This window comes from Molossus molossus, unplaced genomic scaffold, assembly GCF_014108415.1.
Source record: "Molossus molossus isolate mMolMol1 unplaced genomic scaffold, mMolMol1.p scaffold_m16_p_13, whole genome shotgun sequence".
NCBI lineage: Eukaryota > Metazoa > Chordata > Mammalia > Chiroptera > Molossidae > Molossus > Molossus molossus.
This window is the reverse complement of record NW_023425348.1, coordinates 91,969,235-91,989,806: the sequence shown is the minus strand read 5'-3', so window position 1 is coordinate 91,989,806 and position 20,572 is coordinate 91,969,235. Positions and strand designations below refer to the sequence as shown.

The 20,572-nt window shown below is 59.7% G+C and overlaps 2 protein-coding genes across 3 annotated transcripts; both read left to right on the top strand.

Annotated features, from left to right (window-relative positions):
- The first annotated feature begins 733 nt into the window (after positions 1-733).
- Positions 734-7,397, top strand: RIN1 (Ras and Rab interactor 1). 2 transcript variants are annotated; one of them, XM_036259214.1, is made up of 10 exons: positions 734-904; positions 1,045-1,225; positions 1,323-1,437; positions 1,530-1,602; positions 1,711-1,802; positions 1,960-2,706; positions 3,158-3,277; positions 3,549-3,680; positions 3,805-3,956; positions 5,343-7,397. In XM_036259214.1, exons 1-10 carry the CDS (start codon positions 816-818, stop codon positions 5,829-5,831), a joined length of 2,190 nt encoding a protein of 729 aa, XP_036115107.1. In that variant the 5' UTR covers positions 734-815; the 3' UTR covers positions 5,832-7,397. The 2 variants fall into 2 exon arrangements, with proteins under 2 accessions (XP_036115107.1, XP_036115106.1); XM_036259213.1 differs by having other exon boundaries at positions 2,972-3,277.
- A 9,640-nt stretch (positions 7,398-17,037) lies between these two features.
- Positions 17,038-19,563, top strand: CD248 (CD248 molecule). The gene has a single exon (XM_036258963.1). It carries the CDS (start codon positions 17,038-17,040, stop codon positions 19,336-19,338), a length of 2,301 nt encoding a protein of 766 aa, XP_036114856.1. The 3' UTR covers positions 19,339-19,563.
- The last annotated feature ends 1,009 nt before the right edge of the window (positions 19,564-20,572 follow it).

Here is a 20,572-nt window from a genome sequence, read left to right as displayed (position 1 = left end):
CCCCCCCCAAGAGGCAGGGGTGCTGGGCCCTGGACTGCCTGGTGCTGGTGACAGTCTGAAGCAGCATGTGGCACAGGCCGAACACGTGGCCTCAGGTGCGGAAGGGAGCTTGGGTGCTCCGTGCTTGGAGACTGGGTCATGCCTGCACCTGCCCCAGTCCCTGGCAGATTGGCAAGGCAGGCTGGCAGGGCCCGTGTGCGTGGGAGGCAGCCGGCAGCAGTGCCATGTGCTGACACCTCACAGCCAGGCTCTCCTGTTTAGTGCTGAGTGTTAGAACCACCCCCAGAACCTCAGTTAAGCAAAGGGGTTCGTTTCCATGGAGACAGGACATCCTTTCTCCATGGCAACCTGAAATTCCAAAACCCAGTTAGGTTTAGGAATGAGTCATCTGTGACCAGTAGGAGGCACTCTCTCACAAGGCTGACCCCAAGGCGGACAGTTAAGCAATTGACCACTAAAAGCTGCCTCAAGGGCAAGGCTTGGGCCTGTGGGGAGGAGACCGGCCCCGCTTAACCCCTTCCCCGCTGTGGTCCGAGAAGGCTGCTGCAGGGAGCTCCTGTGGCGGCGGCAGCAGCCCCACAGCTGGGGCCCTCCTCAGAGTGGCATTTGCATGGAAAGGATCCCTGTCCCCCGGGGCTGGGCCCAGAACAGAGGAAGTGGGCACTGCCCAGGCTGAGTGGACACAGAAGAGTTAACTGGTGGGGTGTGACAGGGCGCACCGCCCTCAGGAAGTGTTACTCACCACCGGGAATGCTCTTGCCTTGGGGCTGGATTGTCTTCCTGAGTCCCAGAAGTAACCGAAGGAGCTCCCTGCCATGGAAACCCCTGGGGAGCCTGGGGCAGGCCCTCTTGGAGCCCCCAGCCCTTCCAACTCCTCTGCGCCTGGGCACCTGGAGACGGAAAAGTTAGTGAAGTTGGAAGGGTGGCCCGGCGGGGCTGGGAGGGACTGCAGAGCGGGGTCTATTCCAGGGCAGAGGAGGGGGAAAGGGTTGGGCAAGGATCCCAGCCCCTGGCCGCCTGCTCAGGTCTGGGGCCTGCCTCCAGGCCAGCCCAGGACCCGCTGTACGACGTGCCCAGTGCCGGCGGGGTGCAGGCAGGTGGGCCCCAGCGGCCGGGGCGCGCCGTGAGCCTGCGGGAGCGCCTGCTGCTCACACGGCCAGTGTGGCTGCAGCTACGGGCCAACGCGGCGGCTGCGCTGCACGTGCTGAGAGTCGAGCCCCCCGGGGTGAGTCTTGCCCTTACCCCCAGGGACAGGCCAGCGGAGGGGGGAGGGAGACAGACTGGACACGAAGGTCCTGAGCCTCCGACCCATCCATTCTCAGACATTCCTGGTGCGGAAATCTAACACTCGCCAGTGCCAAGCTCTGTGCGTGCGGCTGCCTGAGGCCAGTGGCCCTTCCTTCGTCTCCAGCTACTACATCCAGGAGAGGCCCGGGGGTGAGAGGGACTCGCCTAGAGGGAAGGGGCTGGAAGCAGAGGCTGGGCGCAGGGGGATTCCACAGAGAACAGCCTCATTTCCCATCTCTCAGGCGTCTCCTTGGAGGGATCTGAGCTCGTCTTCCCTGACCTAGTCCAGCTCATCTGCGCCTACTGCCACACCCGGTGAGCCTGCCTGCAGGTGCCTGGTGTCCATGGGACACCCTGTCCTCCCCGCCCCTGCAGCCCTAAGCATCCCTCACTTCTGACTTTCTGCCCCCTCTCTGGCCTCAGGGACATCCTCCTCCTCCAGCTCCAGCTCCCCAGAGCCATCCGCCAGGCAGCCACCCACAAGGAGCTGGAAGCCATCTCCCATTTGGGCATTGGTAAGGGCTCTCCCCTGCTGCCCATTGCACAGATGGCCAAACTGAGGCCAAGGGAGAAGGGAAGGCATTCGGGCACAGAGCCTGAGCCCGTGTCTTGCCCTCCGTTGGGCACACTGCCTGACTGTCCCTGAGGCCCCAGTCGGTTTCTCTTCCCTAGAGTTCTGGAGCTCCTCCCTCAACACCAAGGCTCAGCCAGGCCCATGCGAAGGCCCACCGCTGCCCCGGCTGAAACCCCGCTCCCCACAGGAGCTGGACCAGGGCACCGGAGCTGCCCTGTGCTTCTTCAATCCCCTGTTCCCAGGGGATCTGGGCCCCACCAAGCGGGAGAAATTCAGGAGGAGTTTCAAAGTATGCGTATCCACAGAGACCTCTAGCCCCCTGTCTCCACCCGCTGTGCCGCCTCCCCCTGTCCCAGTACTGCCACAGGCAGCCCCCAACCATACAAAAAGGTTGCCCCCTCACCAGCTGCTGCGGAGGGAGAGCTCAATGGGGTACCGTGTGCCAGGGGGTGCCAGCCCCAGCCTCCCTCCGCTTCCCTCCCTCCAGGAGGTAGACTGTGGTTCCCCCAGCAGCTCCGAGGAGGAGGGGATACGGGGGTCTCAGGGGAGTCCAGTGACCTCACCCTGCCTGAGTCGCAGGGGTCGCAGGCGGCCTTTGCTTCGGTCCATGAGCGCTGCCTTCTGCTCTCTGCTGGCACCTGAGCGGCAGGTGGACCGGGCAGCCTCGGCATTGATGCAGGACCGCCACACAGCTGTGGGCCAGCTGGTGCAGGACCTACTGACGCAGGTGCGGGCTGGCCCGGAGCCCCAGGAGCTGCAGGGTATCCGTGAGGCACTGAGCAAGGCCCGGGTCATGCTGAGCGCTGAGCTAGGCCCTGAGAAGCTGCTGCCGCCCGATAGACTGGGTGAGACTCCAGCCCAGGCCTTCACTGGTTCAGCTCTGTCTCTCGAGTCGCAACTCTTACCCACGCTGCTCTCTCCTCCTGCCCGCAGTGCCAGCCTGTCTCTCTCGTCTCACCACCCTTCAAGTGAATTCCATGCCCCATTTCTCACCTCCCCCACTCTCCTGTTCTTCGCTTCATCCCTGTCCCTCCTGGACTGTGTCCCTTCTCCTCGGAGCTCTGCCCCCCACCCGCTGTGGTTCCCCTGACCCCTGCCTCTGCTCCTCAGAACATGTCCTGGAGAAGTCACTACATCGCTCGGTGCTCAAGCCTCTCCGGCCCATCCTGGTGGCCCGACTCCAGCGCCGGCTTTCTGCCGATGGCTCCCTGGGCCACCTGGCTGAAGGCTTCCGCCTGGCCCGGGCCCAGGGCCCTGAAGCCTTCGGGTCCCACTTGAGCCTGCCCTCCCCGGCAGAGATGGAGCAGATTCGCCAGAAGCTGCTGCAGCTGCTCCGCACCTCCTCGCCCAGCGCCCAGGTCAAGCGGCTCCTACAGACCTGCAAGCTGCTCTACACGACCCTGAGGACCCGCGTGGGTGCGCCCCCCACCCCGGCTGGCAGAGGCAGGCCCCAGGCAGACTCCAGGAAAGGCATAGCAGAGGAAGACGGGTCTGACTCCCGTCTCACAGATGGTCTGACTGAGGCCCAGATGGTAGAGCGTCCTCCCCAGCCCCCGCTCTGATTACTGTAGTGACCACATTGCCCAAGGCCTGGCGGGTGGAGGGGAGGGTCACTGTCTAAGACAAGGACGAGGACTCTGACTCTGAGGCCCCAGAGGCGCCTGAAGCTTTCTTCTCCACCCCACAGGAGAGGGCGCAGGGGCCGATGAGTTCCTCCCGCTGCTGAGCCTGGTCCTGGCCCAGTGCAACCTTCCTGAGCTGCTGCTGGAGGCCGAGTACATGTCAGAGCTGCTGGAGCCTGCCCTGCTTACCGGAGAGAGTGAGGACCCCACACGCCACTCTGGGTGGAGCTAGAGCGCCAAGGCGCTGCGTGGCCAGAGCGAACGGGAGAGCGAACATGTCACCCAAACCCGCCCTGAGCTGCACTCTTCCCCATGTCCCAGGTGGCTACTACCTGACCAGCCTGTCTGCTAGCCTGACCCTGCTGCGTGGCCTGGGCCAGGCCCACACCCTCCCCCGGAGCCCCTCGCAGGAGCTGCAGCATTCCCTCAGCCTCTGGGAGCAGCGCCGCCTGCCCGCCACCCACAGCCTCCAGGTACCTGCACAGCCTCCACCCCGAGCTGAGACCCAGGGGAAGGCTGGTCCTGCGTCACCTGCGACAGCACCGGCACTCCATGCAGAACAAACGTCAAGGCCAGCCAGCCTTTTTTTTTCCTATTCCTCACCCGAGGATATTTTTCTGTTTACCATCAGATAGTGTGGGAGGGAGGGAGAGAGACATCGATGTGATAGAGCCACATCAACTGGTTGCCTCCCACAGGACCCGACCAGGGCTGGGGACAAACTGCATCTGAAGCACGTGCCCCTGACTGGAATTGAACCTGTGACTCACTGGTCTGCGGGCTGATGCTCTAACTGCTGAGCCAAAGCGGCCAGGGCTCAAGGCCAGCCTTTCTAGAGAGAGTCCATTCAGTGTGCCACACTGTGCTCTAGGAACTCAGCCCTGAGTCTTCACAGAAACGGCCATCATCATCCCCATTTTATAGATGAAGAAACTGAGACATGACATGGAGAGGGAAGGGGACACAGGTGGCAGGCTCAATCCCCAAATCCTGGCTTCCAGCCCATGCGCCCCCCCTTCCCATCTGGGCTCAAGCCTGGTGTTCTCAGACCAGACACTATCCCTGCCCCTTCACCCTCCTCTCCGTCCTTCCTAGCCTTGGTTAAGAGTCCAGACTTTGTAGCCAGATCTTGGGTTCAAATCCTGACTCTTACTTTCTGGTTGTGGGAGCTTGGGCAACTTAGGAAAACAACTTGAGCCTCAACTTTCTCACATATAAAATGAGATAACAGTATGTGCCTCCTGGGACTGATGTGAAGATTAAATGAGTTAATGCAGGACAAGTGCTCAGGACACAGAGTCAGCTCCAGCTGAGCATGAGTGTCAGGCTGGAGAGGCCTGGGGGCCATCTTTGCAGCCTGTAGTGTGACCCACGAGCCCAAGCAATCTCTCCCTTCCTCAGGGACCCGTGGGACCTCACCTTATCCAAACAGCTTTTTGCATTTGGTTCTGCCACTGGATTTATACCACCCGCCCCCGTCTCTGCAGAGCCTGACCTGGGGCCTCAGGCTTTGCAGCCAGATATGTACCAGGCAGGGCTGAGTTCTTGTTTTTTTTTTATCCTCGCCTGAGGACATTTTTCGATATTTTGTTCAGATAGAGTGGGAGGGAGAGACAGAGAGAGAGAGAGAGAGAGAGAGAGAGAGAGAGAGAGAGAGAGAAAGAGAAACATCGATGTGAAAGGGACACGTCGAGTGGTTGCCACCCACACGACCCAACCAAGGCCAGGGACAAACTGCAACCGAGGTACGCTCCCTTAGCAGGAACCGAACCCGTGTCTCTCGAGACCGCAGGCTGACACTCTAACCGCTGAGCCAAACCGGCCAGGGCTGAGTTCTTGTTTTTGCTTCTCCTACACAGCATCTCCTCCGAGTAGCCTACCAGGACCCCAGCAGTGGCTGCACCTCCAAGACCCTGGCTGTGCCCCCAGAGACCTCGATTGCCACCCTGAACCAGCTCTGTGCCACCAAGTTCCGAGTGACCCAGCCTGAGACTTTTGGCCTCTTCCTGTACAAGGAGCAGGGCTATCACCGCCTGCCCCCTGGAGCCCTGGCCCACAAGCTTCCCACAACCAGCTACCTCGTGTACTGCCGCCAGGCTGAGTGGCCTGAGACACAGGGGGCCTCACTTGGGGGTGCAACAGAGGAGGGCAGTGGGGAACCAGGGGCAGGGGGCAAGGAGGAGGAGAAAGAGGGCCGGGGAGATGGGGACACTGAGGTCAAAGCCAGTCAAAGAGACAGTAGGGGACAGTCTGTGACAACTGCCATGCAGGACGAGAGCCAGGCCGGGGGAGGCCCTGCCCAGCCAGGCGGGCCAGGGGCTGAGGGACGCCAGGCAGCAGAAGAGTAGCTGGGAGTGGCCAGAATGGCCCTTGGGGGCAAGAAGCTCAGCCTGCTGGGAAGGCCGTTTGGAGCCATCAGCCTCGCTGACCAAGGCCATAGCCCCTTAGCCTTCTCCCGCTGGCCTCTCTGGTGTCTGCCCTGCCTTTGCCGACACTTATTCCTGTGACCTGCCTGCTGGGGGAGCGCCTGGACGGCCACATCGGGGACACTGAGTCAAGTCGAGGGAGCTTGGGCGACCCAGACCAAGGGCCCAAGGTCCTTTGCCTCTTGCCCTTCTACCCCAGCTGGAGGCCGGCCCGCCTGCAGTGGTGAGTGTGCCCAACCTCTGGCAGCCGGGGAGGGGCCACTGCCCAGCAGCCCCTCTGAGCGGGATCCCCAGACCCTGAAAGGCTCCGCCTACTCCTGGGTGTCAGGAGGATTCAAGGAGGCAGCAGGAGCCGAGGCCCAGTCCTGTTCCAGACCACCACCTACCTGGAGGATTCACACCCCCAAACCTCAGTGTCCTCACTGTAAAGGGGGGTGCCCTGCCATCCTGTCTTTTCCCAGAAGCCTTCCAGGAGCCAAAATGGATGGTTTTGCTACAGAGCAGAGCTCAGTCTGTGGGAAGGAGGGGGAAGGAGGGGGGATGTTAATGCTGCCAAAGGCTGATACCCTCGTCAGCCTGCCCCCACCCTGGAGGAACACTCACGTTCGAGTCTTTCCCCACGATGGGACGTCCTCCCAGACCCTCAGCATCCCCGGGGGGATCGGACAGGGAGACAGGCTTCCAAATGGGTGGGGGAGGGGAGCTTGCAAACCATTTTCTCTGCACTTGACTCTTGGGCCTCACCGGAGCTTTATGGGTGGCCATGCTCATTACACACTGACATTCGGGAGAGCGACTCACGATATCACACAGCAGGCCATTAGGGGTTCCCCCACCCAAGCCAGGGCGTCAGGTTCCAACTGCATCCTCAGCCCTTCTAAGCCACCAGTAAACTAACGCTCTGAACCCAGTAGAGCAGGCAGCACATCTGAGCAAAGAAAATGCCGGCAATGGCCACAAGGAGGTGCCTGCAGCCCAGGAAGCTACAGAATGGGTGACACCAAGGGGCCAGGGTGGCTCCAGGGCCTCAGCAGCATAAGTATCCACAGACTTTGCACTTTGCAGCCAGCCACCAGGCAGCTGGGGACAGCAGGGGCTGAGACTGCTGGCCCCCAGCTCCCTGGGGGTCGGGTCTGGATGAGGCCAGCCTCACTGGGACCGCTACCTGGGAAGGAACTATTCCCTGGTGGAGGGAGGGCCCTGGCTAGTCTCGGAGGCGGTCCCTCGGGTGCTGTGCACTAAGGGACATCCGTCTACTGTCAGACAAACGTGACAACTGGAAGGTGGAAATCCTGGGTGTTGGGATTTCAGACAACCCACGTGCAGGGCTCCCAAATTTCTCGCTAGGCCACCGGCAACACTTCCCACGTCCACCCCCACCCCCAGCTTCTCACTGGCTGGGGAGTCTCCCCTTTGGCTTTTGTATGTCCTCCCTATCCCATGCCCGACCCCCTACCCCCGTGCCTTGCACAGTGCTGGGCACTCCACAGGCGCTCAATAAATACTGCCCATCGATTGGAGTTCGTTAACTAAGGTGGAGGGCGGTGAGGTGGGAGGCTGGGAGGTTAGGGAGGGCTGGGCTCAGAACCAAACACAGGATGTTGCGAGTTCACTCCTGGAAGAAAGACCTGGAATGGTTGCAGAGGGTGCTCGGAGAACCCCAGGGCTGGATACGGAGCAGGTCTCACAGAAACTAGGACTGGCTGAGGCTTCTGGGCCTCTGTCTGGGGGCCTCTGCAAGCCCCTCTCACCCCTTCCCTGCTGAGTCCTAATCCTGGCTCTGGGATTTCCGCATGCCCCCCTTCCTGCAGGGGCTCAGCAGGGCAGGCGAAGCCCCTACCTGCTGCCGCTGTCGGTGTCGGGAGTCCTTTGATTTATCTTCTCATGAGATTCTGATTGGTCAGGGGTCCACACCAGGTAAACCAGCATAAACAAGGGTCGCTACACAGGGGTTGGGGCTTCAGGCAGGGAAGGCAATGATAGGCTGCCCTAAGACTGGTCTCATCTCCCTTTTACAAGTGAGAAAACTAAATCTTGCTCAAGGAAAGTGGCTTGTTACAGGCTGCAGGGCTCTGACACCAGGGTCTGCGAAGCTTCTGATTCTGCAATCCTCCAAACTATATACTGGTCCACTCAGCAGTACCCTATCGTCTGTCTGGACCAAGCCCCAACCAGAGGGAGAGAGATGTGGTCTGGGCTGTAACTAAGAGCCTACTGTGCTCAGATTCTGTACTGCCCCCTCCCCCAGGACTCCAGCCTCCCCACCTTTGACCTCTAGAAGAGGAAGTCAAGGCTCTGCGAGGCGCCACGCCTTGTCACCTTGTCCAGTCCACTGCGGCAGCTCAGTGCTGGAACTCTGAGCACCGAGTCATTTCCTCGCTTGGCAGTGCTGCCCTTCTCACCTCCAGAGTCACTGAAGTTCCATGTGCTTGTTTATTGTCTGCCTTCCCCACTAGAAGGCCAGAGCCAAGTAGTCCTTGTTCCCACCAAACCTCCAGGACCTATGACAATGCCTGGCCCGGAATTGGCACTTAGGAAATACTTACAGAGTGAATGACTTGGGAAGACTCAGCCTGAACAGTTCCTCCCAGCTCCTGGGCGCGGGCAGTGCATTCTCCGTGGCTACCACCAGGCAGCAAGCATGTCCTGTTCCCAGTCACGGGCCAGGTCCCCTTCCCACCTGGGGCTCCCTAGGAGCCCAGGGCACTCAGAGGACCCATGCCCAGGTGCCAGGAAGGAAGCAGCCCTGCAGTGGGGCCCAGGGACCAACCTGCAAATAGGAATCCTGAGACCAGAGGTCAAGAAAGTGCTGAGGAAGCGGCCCCCTGCCGCCCAGGGCTCTCCAGACCAGGCAGGCCGGAGTGAGGGCGCCTGAGATGGCCTGAGAGGGGGCTCGGGAGGGGTGGACAGGAAGGTAGTCATGAGACCCATGACCACACCTGACCCACCTTCAACACAGAGCACTTAACACCTTGCCATGGCTTTGTGGCCCATGTTCACACCCACACAGAAACGCCCTGACTCATTTGCAGAGTATGTGACACACTGCCTGCCACAGTCATGTACAGTAACACCTGCACAACCCCACCTTAACAGGAACACCCTGACACTGCTCACCATCGGGCCCTGCCCTGCAGGATGGGACACAGTGACACACACAGGCCCTCCTCCAATCCACAAACAGCCTGAGGCCTGCAAACTCAGATATTCCCCCAGACGTGTCCTCAGCGGGTCAGACTGTAACTCCCCAACACACAGGAACGGGCTGACAGACCTGTGATGACCTGCTACACAGAAACCTCATGACACACACTCCACCAGGCCTGCTACTGACACACCCAGGTTGCCTTCAGACATGGCACACAGGCCTCCTCCTCCCCATCTACACGGAATGAAGACGCACGTGCACACGTAAATTCAGTCACAGACACAAAGACACTTTTGATCATGCAGAAGACATCCAAACCCTTCTGATTAATCTCACTTCCAGCTCTGGCCTCTCCATTCAGCCACCCTGCCCCATGGGGGACTCTGCTGAGGGCTGTGAGCTGCTGAAAAGACCCCTGTGAGGGGTGTGGGGACCCACTGGCCAGGCAGGAGACGGAGCAGCAGCACTGGGTGGGGAGGCCTGAGCTCATCAGATTCCAGCCTGAGTGATTCACCGGAAGAGCTTGGGGAGGATCTGGGGAGGGGGGGACTGACCCAGGGGCTGGGGCTTTGGGGGCCTTGATGGCCTTCAGACCAGGGGGTCTTGGATCCAGAGCAAGCCTCTAGTCTGGGAGAGGGGCTTCCTGAGGGGCAGCTCAGCCCGAAGCGATGTCTGCAGGGCCTGGCTCCTGGGAGGGGCAAGGACACAGAGCAGAGCCCAGGATGAGACAATTGGCCCCTCCCACCCAGCCTGGGCCCCTGACCCCGCGCCTTCCCAGGCCCAGCCCCTGGGTGTCTTTAGCAGGGGTTAGGCCAAGGGTGGGGGCAAGGGAGGAATGACCTTCATGGCCATCTTGGCCCCTTGGGCTCTCAGCCCAACTGGACCCCAGAGGCCCTGAGGGGCTGGACCTGCCTGGCTCTGTCAAGTCACCAGGGTTACTGACCCTCACTGCCCTGCCAGGAAAGGTTTCTGCCAGAGAGCTGAGAAGGCAGGGCTGGCATCCGGGATGTCCTGCTGAGAGGGAGCCCTCTGCTCCTGCCACCCCAGCCCCTGCCTCCTGGCCGGGCTGATGCTCAGAGAACCTAGCTGTTCCTACAGGGTGACAGGAAGAAAGGATGGGGCCGGGGCACAGGAAGTGCCTTTCTTGGAACTCTGCACCAAAATAGCCTGTTCTGTCCCTACTCTGGGTCTCAGTGTCCCATGCAGGAGGTATGTGTCACCAAGGAGACCTTCCCCAGGGAGGGACCAGAGCTGACCTTTGTCTGGCTTTTGCCTGCCACCCTCCCATTGCCTTTCACCCCCGCCAGCCCCCACCGTCCTTGCCTCAGGCTCTGCTTCACTTTGAAGTCCTAACATAAATATCATGTCTGCTTGGGTTCCCCTTCCCTGCCGGTCACAGCCCCCAGACCTGGCTCCCACCCCAGCCAGCTCCGGGGGTGCATGCCAGGGGAGAGGAGGGAGGCCTGGACCACCCAGGGAAGGTGGTGAGCCAGAGACCGTGGGTAGGATCAGGGAGACAGAGTGGGCAAAACACCAGATGGAGAAGGGAGACATGGAAGTGGGCAGAGAGGGGAGAGACAGGCTCCAGAAACCAACAAGGTGACAATCCTGGGAACAGAGCAGAGAAATCCAGAGACTGGCAGGAGAGCCAGAGACATCTGACACGGGAGGGAGAGGATCAGGGAGGAAGAGGCTCTGCAGTCTGAGGCCCTGGGGATAGTAATGGGGCAGGAGAAAGAGGGTGCTGGACAGAAAGAAAAAGGGAGTTCCCGGGGGGCGGGCTGAGACCAGGGGAGCAGTGGGAAGGGCCTGGTGGAGAGAGAAATGTCCCTGGCAACAGGGTGACCAATCGTCCTTGTTTGCCTGGGGCTGGGGGGCTTCCCAGGACAGGGGACCGGCAGTGCAGAAAAGTCCTCAGGTCACCCTAGGTGACAGGCCTCTGCAGGGACCAGAGTCCACTCCCATAGGTACTTCTCACACAGAAGAGGAAGCTGTGGCCCGAGAAGGGCCAGCTGTGACTTCCCTGGAGCACACGGCAAGGGCAGGGCAGGGCCGCCTCAAGGCCTCTCCATGCAGCCTCATGGCAGAAGGACACAAGAGGGAGGACAGGAGCAGTGGGGACCTGGAGAACATCTGTCCTGGCCTAGAGTCCCCAGATTTAGGGACAGTCCCTGCTCTGTCTTCATCCTCCATGTGACCTGGCAGAAGCCAGGACCGTCTCTGGGCGCTGTACACTGAAGGGGAGGGCTGACCTTTCTAGCTCTGATGGGGGCTCCAGGACTCCCTTCCTTATGGGCAGATGTGACCAGATGTTCAGGTCAGGCTTCTGCCAGGGAAGGGACTGGGGCCCCAGCTGGGCCCAGGTTGGGCAATCAGGGAGCAGCTATGCTTCTCGCGCACAGCTGTGGGCACAGGTGCGGGCCATGGGGACACACACATCACCCAGCTGTGCACACCGCAGCAATGCCGGGCCTGCGCAAGCGCACACACGCACATGGTCACGCACGGATACCGAGCACAGCCACAAACACAGTCTCCCTCCGGGGCAGACACCCTCGGCCCCCTCCAGCTGCAGAACCCTTTACCCCAGGGGCAGATCCTGGACAACACCCCTTATTCCTGGGCCCCACCTTCCCCAAGCCGATCTCTTCCCACCCGGTCCAGTCTTTCACCACGCTCTTCCCACGGGGCTCTCCCACCCAGAAGCACACAGGGTGCGGCCTGCCCAGCATGTGGGGAGGGGGAGGAGGCCAAAATTGCTTCCCTCCCTCCCAGACTCCTATCCCTCCCGACTCCTGCCCTGGGATCTCTCCCACCTTCTCTCCTGGGGCTCCCACCCAACAGGCGCCTCCTGCCCACCCATCGGCCTCTACTCCCGACAGCCCAAGCGCCGGGGTGGTTTGGGAAGAATTTAGACATGGAGGGAGGTGGGGGGAAGGGGACAAAAGGAAAGGAGGGAAGGAGGTGATCTGTACACAAAGCAATGTGCTGGCTCAGCAGCAGGGCGTGCCAAGGCTCTCTAGGACGCCTGCCCAGGGGGCGCCCCCAATCACACTCGACCCCCACATCCTGGTTGTTCCACGGGGCCCTCTTCAGGCCAGCCCCCTGCAGGCTCCTTCACCCCCACCCCACCCCCACGGTCCCACACATTGCATCCAAAACCACCATCTGGCTTGTCCCAGTAGCCGGAAGACAAGCCTCCTTCTGGGGAAGTGGGCTTCTGTTTTTATGCCCCTCTTGAGGTGAGCTATCCCCATAAGGGCCATGATCAGAGCAGGGAACCCCAGACTCTTGACCCCCTATGTAAGCTGAGCCTGGCACCCTGAGCTGTCCTCTCCCCAGCCAGGGAGGCACATTAGCCTCAGGCCCCAACAGAGAAAGTAGGCAGTGTAGTGAGCACCACTCGTGATCCCTGCCAGTGGGCTCCACTCGACCAACCCACGAGTCACATTCGGAGATCGCCGTCCATCATGGTGGTGGCTCATTGTGAATAAACACTTCTGCCTGAATCCCCGTATCCAACCATGCATCCAAACACCTTCTCGTCCACACACCCATCCACTCAGCCATCTATCTGTCCTTCCACTTACTCATTGCTCCATCCATCCATCTATCCATCTCTCTACCACCCACCCAGCCTTTACTGATTCTCTTACCTAATTACCCTTCCACCCATCCACCCATCCACCCATCCTCCTACTTAACCATCCTTCCATGCATCCATGCACCGATCCATGTACCCACCTACCCAACCTCCAAGCATTTACCGCATCAATGAATATCTTCTCTGTGCAACGGAGGAGCCAAGTGAGTCTGGCTGAATGAGACCAACAGAAAGAGTAAGACCACAACCAGCCCCTCTCTACCCTCTCACAGATCCCTGATGCTGTGCCCCCTGTATCCCCCATCCTGACTAGGACAGGAAGTGCTTAGGCTGTCTCAACCTCACCTCTCTCAGCCTGGATGGGGCAGGTGAGGGTCAGACACCCACCCAACCTGGGTACCCAGATATGTCTCCAAGTATCATTTTCTACAAACCCCACTATTGTGGGGTCAAGGGAAAGAGGCATGATCCAATAAGGGGTTAGGTGTTCCCCACTCCTTCTTACCACTGTTCCTCACTCTTGGCTCAAGCTTCCCTCCACTTGTAAGTAGGCCCAGCCAGACCATCTGGAATTTGGCCTTTGACCCCTCCTCCTTCTCCCCTTGCCTGACCCTCAAACCCCTCACCCCAATGAGGCTGGAGTCCTGACCTCTGATCTGACACGCCCACTAGCCAGCCGGCCTGCAGCCTCCCCTCAGACGCCCCAGCACTGGCCATTGCCTGAATCATGACTGGGTCTGCCACACCCTTGGACCAGGCTCTGGCCCATCCCTAAGGAGACTCCAGAGCTGCCTCCCCCAGCCTGGCCCGCCCTGCTGCCCAGCTCTCCAGCCAGCTCCCTCCCTTCTCCCAGACTATTGCAACAACCTTCTAACTGGTCCCTGGCCTCTGGTCCCCTCTCCACCCACCACACACGAGCCATAGGGATCTCCAGGCATGCCTCTTCACCTTGGCCTCCACAATAGAGGCCAGCCTTTTAGCCAGCCTCTCCACTCCTCACTGTCCCTCTAGGTGTCCCTCAGTCCAGCCCAGTGGAGTCCTTCGTATTCTCCAAACACATCATGAGCTCTTCCACCTCAGTCCCTGTGTCTAGGCTGTGCCTTCTTCCTGTTATGCCTTCCTCCCATCCTCATTCCTTGATGTCATGCCCACTCAGACTGTGCTCAAATGACCCCTCGGGGTGCTGCAGCCAGAGAACTAGAATACGAGCCAGGAGGCCTGAGTCCCAGCCCTGCCACCGACTCACTCTGACACTCCCTGGGCCTCAGCTTCCCCATCGGCAGAAGGCTTGCTGATTTCCAGGGACTCCAATTCTAGGATCGTCTGACTTCGGGGGAAGGCTGGGCAAGTGCAGGTAGCAAGTGGCCTTTGGCTCTGAGCAGAACCCCAGCTTCCCCCATGTGTTGTCCTGAGCCAGGTTCCTTACTTAGCTGAATCGCATTCATTCATTCATTCATTCATTCATTCATTCAAAACCCCCTATTAGCAACATTTACGGGCTAGGAGCTTTCCAGGCTTAGGGGATTCAACAGGGAACAAGATAGTGACCCCGTCTTCAGGGAGCTCACAGTCTTCCAGGGCAGTTCTCCCCTGGGGGCAATGTTGCCCCCAGGAAAAATGACAGTTGCTAATATCTGGAGATGTTTTTTTATTGTCCCACTGGAGGGATGCTCCTGGCAACTAGACAGAAGCTAGGGATGATGCTAAACATCCTATAAAGCACATTGTAACAAATAATTACCCAACCCTGAATATCAATACTGCCAAGGCTGAGAAACCCTGACTATTGGCGGATTCAGACCAACAAGTAAATATATACCATTTCAGATAATGATAAGGGCAAAGGAGAAAAACAGAACAAGACTGGGGGCCAAGGAGCCCTGGGGATGGGGAGGGGGAGGTGGTCAGGGACTCTGGCTCTTGAGCTGAGACCTGAAGGGAGTGAGGAACACTGCAGGAAGAGTATTCCAGGTGGAGAACAGCCAAGGCAAAGGCACAGAGGGAGACATGAACCCGTGAGTTTCAGGAACAGCTAGGAGGCCAGAGCTGCTGGAGAAGAGGGAGTGAGGTGGAGGGATTGGGATGAGAACTTTGGGAGCAGATCACATAGGCCTGGAGGCTGTGGTGAGGACTCTGGCCTTTCCTCTGAGTGAGATGGGAACCTCGAGGTTCTGAACAGGGGCGTCACTGGATCGACTGGACCTGACTTAGGTTCTCAAAGGCTCCCTCTGACAGGATGGAGAGGGCACAAGAGAGGCCAGAGGAGAGGCTGTTGCAAGAATGTAGATGAAAGAAGATAGTGGCAGGGGCCAGAGGTGGGTGGTAAAGAAGGTGGTGAGACAGTCAGATTCTGGGTCTGTTTTGATGGTGAAGCTGACAGGACCTGCTGGGAGATTGGACATGGGTGTGGGAGAAAGAGGAGTCAAGAATGATCTCAAGGCTTTGGGCCAGAGCCAATGGAAGACTGAACTGCCCATGTTGACTTTCCTCTCACGGGAAGGGGGTAGATATTCTGCGTGCTTCACAGATGTAGACCTTGACAGACGCACCTTCCGGGAAGATAGCAAGCACTTCCAAAGCCTTGGTTCTCAAGGGACTGGCTGTGTCTGCAGGGCAAGCCCTGGAATTGTTGGTTAGCAAAGCCGCCCTGGGCCCATCCCCACTCAGATTTGCTCAGAAGACTAACACTTGCCTCGTGCTTTGCAGCTGACAAAGCACATTTGCAAACACCGAGAGCCGTGATACAATATCCCTGCTGAGCAGAAAGGCCCTGACACATTATCCCCATTTTGTAGATAAAAATGGAGACCCAGAGAGGGTCAGTGACTTCCCTGCAGGCACATAGCAGATCAGTGTTGGAGTGGAAAGCTAGACCAGGGCAACACATGGAGGGGAAGAACCTCTCCTTGATGTCCCCACTCCCAGCTCAAACTTCTACCAAGAGTGCAGTGGGTGTGCATGGGTTAATCTGCCAACCAGCTCCCCAAGGACCATCCTGGATCCTGGACTTAGTGCACAACCCCCCCCCCCCCAGAGGCCTCTAAGAGGGACAGGAAGAGGACCCTGGCCAGGCCTACAGAGCAGGCCCTGAGGGCAGGGAGAGCCCCACAAATGAGATGCCTGTGTCACACACACGTGTGTCATTGTGTGCCCCATGCCCTTACATGGCCTCTTATGCGTTCCCTTGCATCTAGCCCTGCTCATCCTGAGTGCAGCCCATCCCCTGCTGGCCCCCTCCTCCTGCACACTGCCCTCCAGCTGCAGGAGATCAGAGAAGCATTTCCTGTTTGAGGGTGGCCTCCTTTCCCTCGAACCCCAGGTTTCCAGGGTCCCAGGCTGAGCAGAGGTGAAGGGAGAGCAGCCCCAGCTCCTCTTCCTTCCCCACACACTCCCAGTGCAGCTAGAGCCAGGAAGGTTGGGGTGAGGGGGAGGTTGAGGCAGGAGCTTAGTACATAAATGAGGGTTGAAGATATCTGGGCCTGGCCCTGGCCGGGTAGCTCAGTTGGTTAGAGTGTCCTCCAGACCAAAGTTGCAGGTTTGATCTCCTGTCAGGGCACATACAAGAATCAAGCAATGAGTGTATAAATAAGTGGAGCAACAAATAGATGTTTTCTCTCTCTCCCCTTCCCCTCTCTCAAATCAACAGCAACAAAAAAGATGTCTGTGCCTGCCATGATCAAGGTGGCTCCCATGTGTTAGGACATGTAGAATAACACACACACTTCATATGTACACCTAGGAGGTAGCATGTCAGAGCATGTGAACATGTGGGAAGGGGGTCTGCAGGCCCATGTGCGTCTATCGTGAGGGGAAGGGCTTAGCATGTCAGAGTATGTGCAAATCTGGAACGGGCGGACTGTGGAGAGAGCTCCTGGGTGGGGAGAGGTGCATACACACGTGTGTATGATGTGAAGGGCATGAGTCAGAGCATATTTCTACATGTATGGCAAGCTTTTAGGCTATGAGACTGTTCACGGGTGTGATGAGATTGGTGTGTCCAGATTTGGGTCACTGTCGGTCTCTGGGAAGTGACCTCACCCCACCACCAACAGCCCCAGAGTGCGCGGGAGTTTCCCGAGGGTCGTCCAGCCTCTTCGGGCCGGCGGGTGCCCCGCCGGGACTCCCAAACCCCTAGTGCGCCTCCTCCCCGCCCCCGCCCCCGCCCCAGGACCCCTACCCCTGTCTCCCGCCCGCCTGCTTCCTGCTCTGGCAACCCCCGGGGAGCGGGAGCTGGGAGCTGGCGGCAGCCCCAGCCCACTCCTTAAAAGGCCCTAGTCCGGCGGGGCCCGCCCCCGAACCGCCCACCAGAGGCCCCAGTCCCTCCCCCTGTCAAGAGCGGCTGCGGACCCGGCCCGGGCCAGTCGGGGGGCGTCGCGATGCTGCTGCGCCTGCTGCTGGCCTGGGCGGCTGCGGTGCCCGCGCTGGGCCAGGGCCCCTGGGCTACAGAGCCCCGCGCCGCCTGCAGCCCCGACAGCTGCTACGCGCTCTTCCCGCGGCGCTGCACCTTCCTGGAAGCCTGGCGGGCCTGCCGAGAGCTGGGGGGCGACCTGGCCACTCCGCGAACGCCCGAGGAGGCCCAGCGCGTGGACAGCCTGGTGGGTGCCGGCCCAGCCAGCCGCCTGCTGTGGATAGGGCTGCAGCGGCAGGCCCGGCAATGCCAGCCACAGCGCCCACTGCGCGGCTTCACGTGGACCACGGGAGACCACGACACGGCCTTCACCAACTGGGCCCAGCCTGCCACGGTCGGGCCCTGCCCGGCCCAGCGCTGTGCGGCGCTTGAGGCGAACGGCGAGCATCGCTGGCTCGAGGGCTCCTGCACGCTGGCCGTGGATGGCTACCTGTGTCAGTTTGGCTTTGAGGGCTCCTGCCCAGCACTACCAGAGGAGGCTGGCCAGGCGGGCCCAGCCATCTACACCACACCCTTTCACCTGGTCTCCACCGAGTTCGAGTGGCTGCCCTTCGGCTCTGTGGCTGCTGTGCCCTGCCAGGCTGGCAGAGAAGCCTCCCTGCTGTGCGTGAAGCAGCCTGAGGGTGGAGTGAGCTGGTCTCGGGCTGGGCCCTTGTGCCCAGGTACTGGAGGCTGCAACCCGGACAATGGGGGCTGCGAACACGAGTGTGTGGAGGAGGTGGATGGTCATGTGTCCTGTCGCTGCAGTGAAGGCTTCCGGCTGGCAGCAGACGGGCGCAGCTGCGAAGACCCCTGCGCCCATGCCCCATGTGAGCAACAGTGTGAGCCTGGCGGGCCACAGGGTTACAGCTGCCACTGTCGCCTGGGTTTCCGGCCAGCCGAGGATGAGCCCCACCGCTGTGTGGACACGGATGAGTGCCAGATCGCTGGTGTGTGCCAGCAGATGTGTGTCAACTACGTCGGTGGTTTTGAGTGCTACTGCAGCGAGGGCCATGAGCTTGAGGCTGATGGCATCAGCTGCAGCCCTGCGGGGGACATGAGTGCTCAGGCTTCCCAGGACCTTGAGGACGAGTTGCTGGATGACAGAGAGGATGAAGAACTCAGAGGTGAGGCCTGGGAGGACTTCGATGGTGGCTGGACACAGATGCCTGGGATACCGTGGATGGAGGCCACACAGCTGCCTGACTTTGGCCTGGCCTATAGACCTAGCTTCCCAGAGGACCAAGAGCCACAGATGCCCTACCTGGACCCTACCTGGCCACCCCCACTCAGTGCCCCCAGGGCCCCCTATCACTCCTCAGTGCTTTCCGTCACCCGGCCCGTGGTGGTCTCTGCCACACGCTCCACACTGCCTTCTGACTACCAGCCCTCTATTATTTCTGCCACACACCCACCCCTGGCCCCTGACCCTCGGCCCCGCAAGGTCCCTGCCATGAACCCAGTTTTGCCCCCTGACCACCAGTTCCCCATGATCTCAACCAACTATCCCAATATTCCCTCTGTCCGCCAACCACCTGTTATCTCTGCCCCTATCCCAACACGGCCCCCTGCCCACCAGCCCCCAGTTATCTCAGCCCACCAGTCCCCCATGTCTCCAGACACCCAGGTGGCTGATCCCCAGACCACCACTCACTGGCCTCGAATCCCAGCGAATCACATCCCTCTGGTCACCACCTCCAGTGTTCATCACCCCCCTGTAACCCCAGGTGTTCCAGTCCTCAAAGCCCAGGCCACCCACCTTCCCATAACCTCGACTGTCCAGCCATCTCTGACCAATACCTCCAGATCCCCTGTGCCCCCCACCCATCAAGTCCCTGTGCCTGCTGCCACCCAGCCCCCAGTCCTTCATACTCCCCTGCCCCCTCAGACCCCCACTAACCAGACCACTCCCATCAGCCCTACTCACATCTATTCCAAAGCCCCACAGGTCCCAAGAGAAGGTGCCTCTGATCCCAAGCTGACCCCATGGCTGTCCTCATCAGCCCCCACAGCAGCCCCAACAGCCCTGGGGGAGGCCAGTTCTGCAGGCCGAAGCCGCAGGGATGACCGATGGCTGCTTGTGGCACTCCTAGTGCCAACATGTGTCTTCTTGGTGGTCCTACTTGCACTGGGCATTGTGTACTGCACCCGCTGTGGCCCCCACACACCCAACAAACGCATTACGGACTGCTATCGCTGGGTCACCCAGGCTGGGAACAAGGGCCCAACGGAACCCATGCCCCACCGGGGCAGCCTCACAGGGGTGCAGACCTGCAGAACCAGCGTGTGATGGGGTACAGTACCCCACTCTGTGGGGTGGGAGGAAGGGGCATACATTGGACACATGGCCCAGGCTACACCAGTGACCCATGGGGGCTGCCCAGATGGACAGAGGGCATCCTGCTCCCCAGGGCATAGCCAGGCTCCTCTGTCAGTCAACCACTAGACTTGACTCAAGAAAACTCTGCTCCCTGGCCTGGCACTTATGACAGAGGAGATGTCAAGGCCCCCAGGACCTCAGGGGGTGGGTGCTGAGGTCTTTTCTAATAAACAAGGTGCCAACCTCATTCAAAGCTTCTGACCCCCATTGGTGCCTGAGGGGAGGGTCTGGGAGGATTCAGAAAAAAGAGGGTACCTTCCTTCAGTTTGGGCCCCCAAGGAAATAAGGTAAGATCCCTTAAGGGAGGGTATACTTCAGAGATTCTCAAGGAAATAGGAGCCCAGAGAGGGCAGAACCTTGCCCAAGGCTACACAGAAAACCCAGGAGTGGGAGGTTTGGGATGGAGAAGTCCATATTTGTTCTTTACACCAATACTCCAAGAAAGTAGGGTTCTGGAACGAGGCCTTCTGCTGAACTGGAGCAAAACTGGGATTTAAAGGTCAAAGCTAAACCTTGGGCCGGGTGATCCTGGGAGTGAAGAGACTCTAGTGGATGAGCTTACTTTTGGTACTTCCCTTCCCATCCCTAAAGGCTGTCCAGAAGTTGGTGGCTGGGGCTCAGGTCACTTAAGGTACTGCCACCCCTCCGGAGGTACTATGGAGCACTCCTCCTGCCTGCTCTAGGAAGGAGGTGGGCGTCAGAACCCAGCAGGCTAGGCTGACTAACCCAGGAGAGAGCCCATGTCCAGCTCCCTGGGCAGCCTCCTGAGCAAGGCCTTCCCATCTTGGGCTACACTTTGCCCTTCTCCTTGTGGGTGGAGCGGGGACAGAAAGAACCCAGGAGACCTCAGCTTGAATGAAGGTTCAGGTTGCTCATGGATAAAGTGACCCATAAACTGAAGAAGGAAATGGTCAAACATCACAGACTGGGAAAACTGTGCAATCTCCAGCATCTTGGGCTCACTGCCTTGGGGACAGGGAGAGGCGGAACCTGGGCCAGGGAGGCACCGGTTCCCACTGCCTCTGTAATTTTTCAGTTGTAGCTTCTAAGGGACCTCTAATTAGGACGGAGCAGAACCACCACGACCACCCGGGGAGGCGAGGAGGGGTGACCCAGAGTCCCCTTCCCTACCAGGTTCCCTATG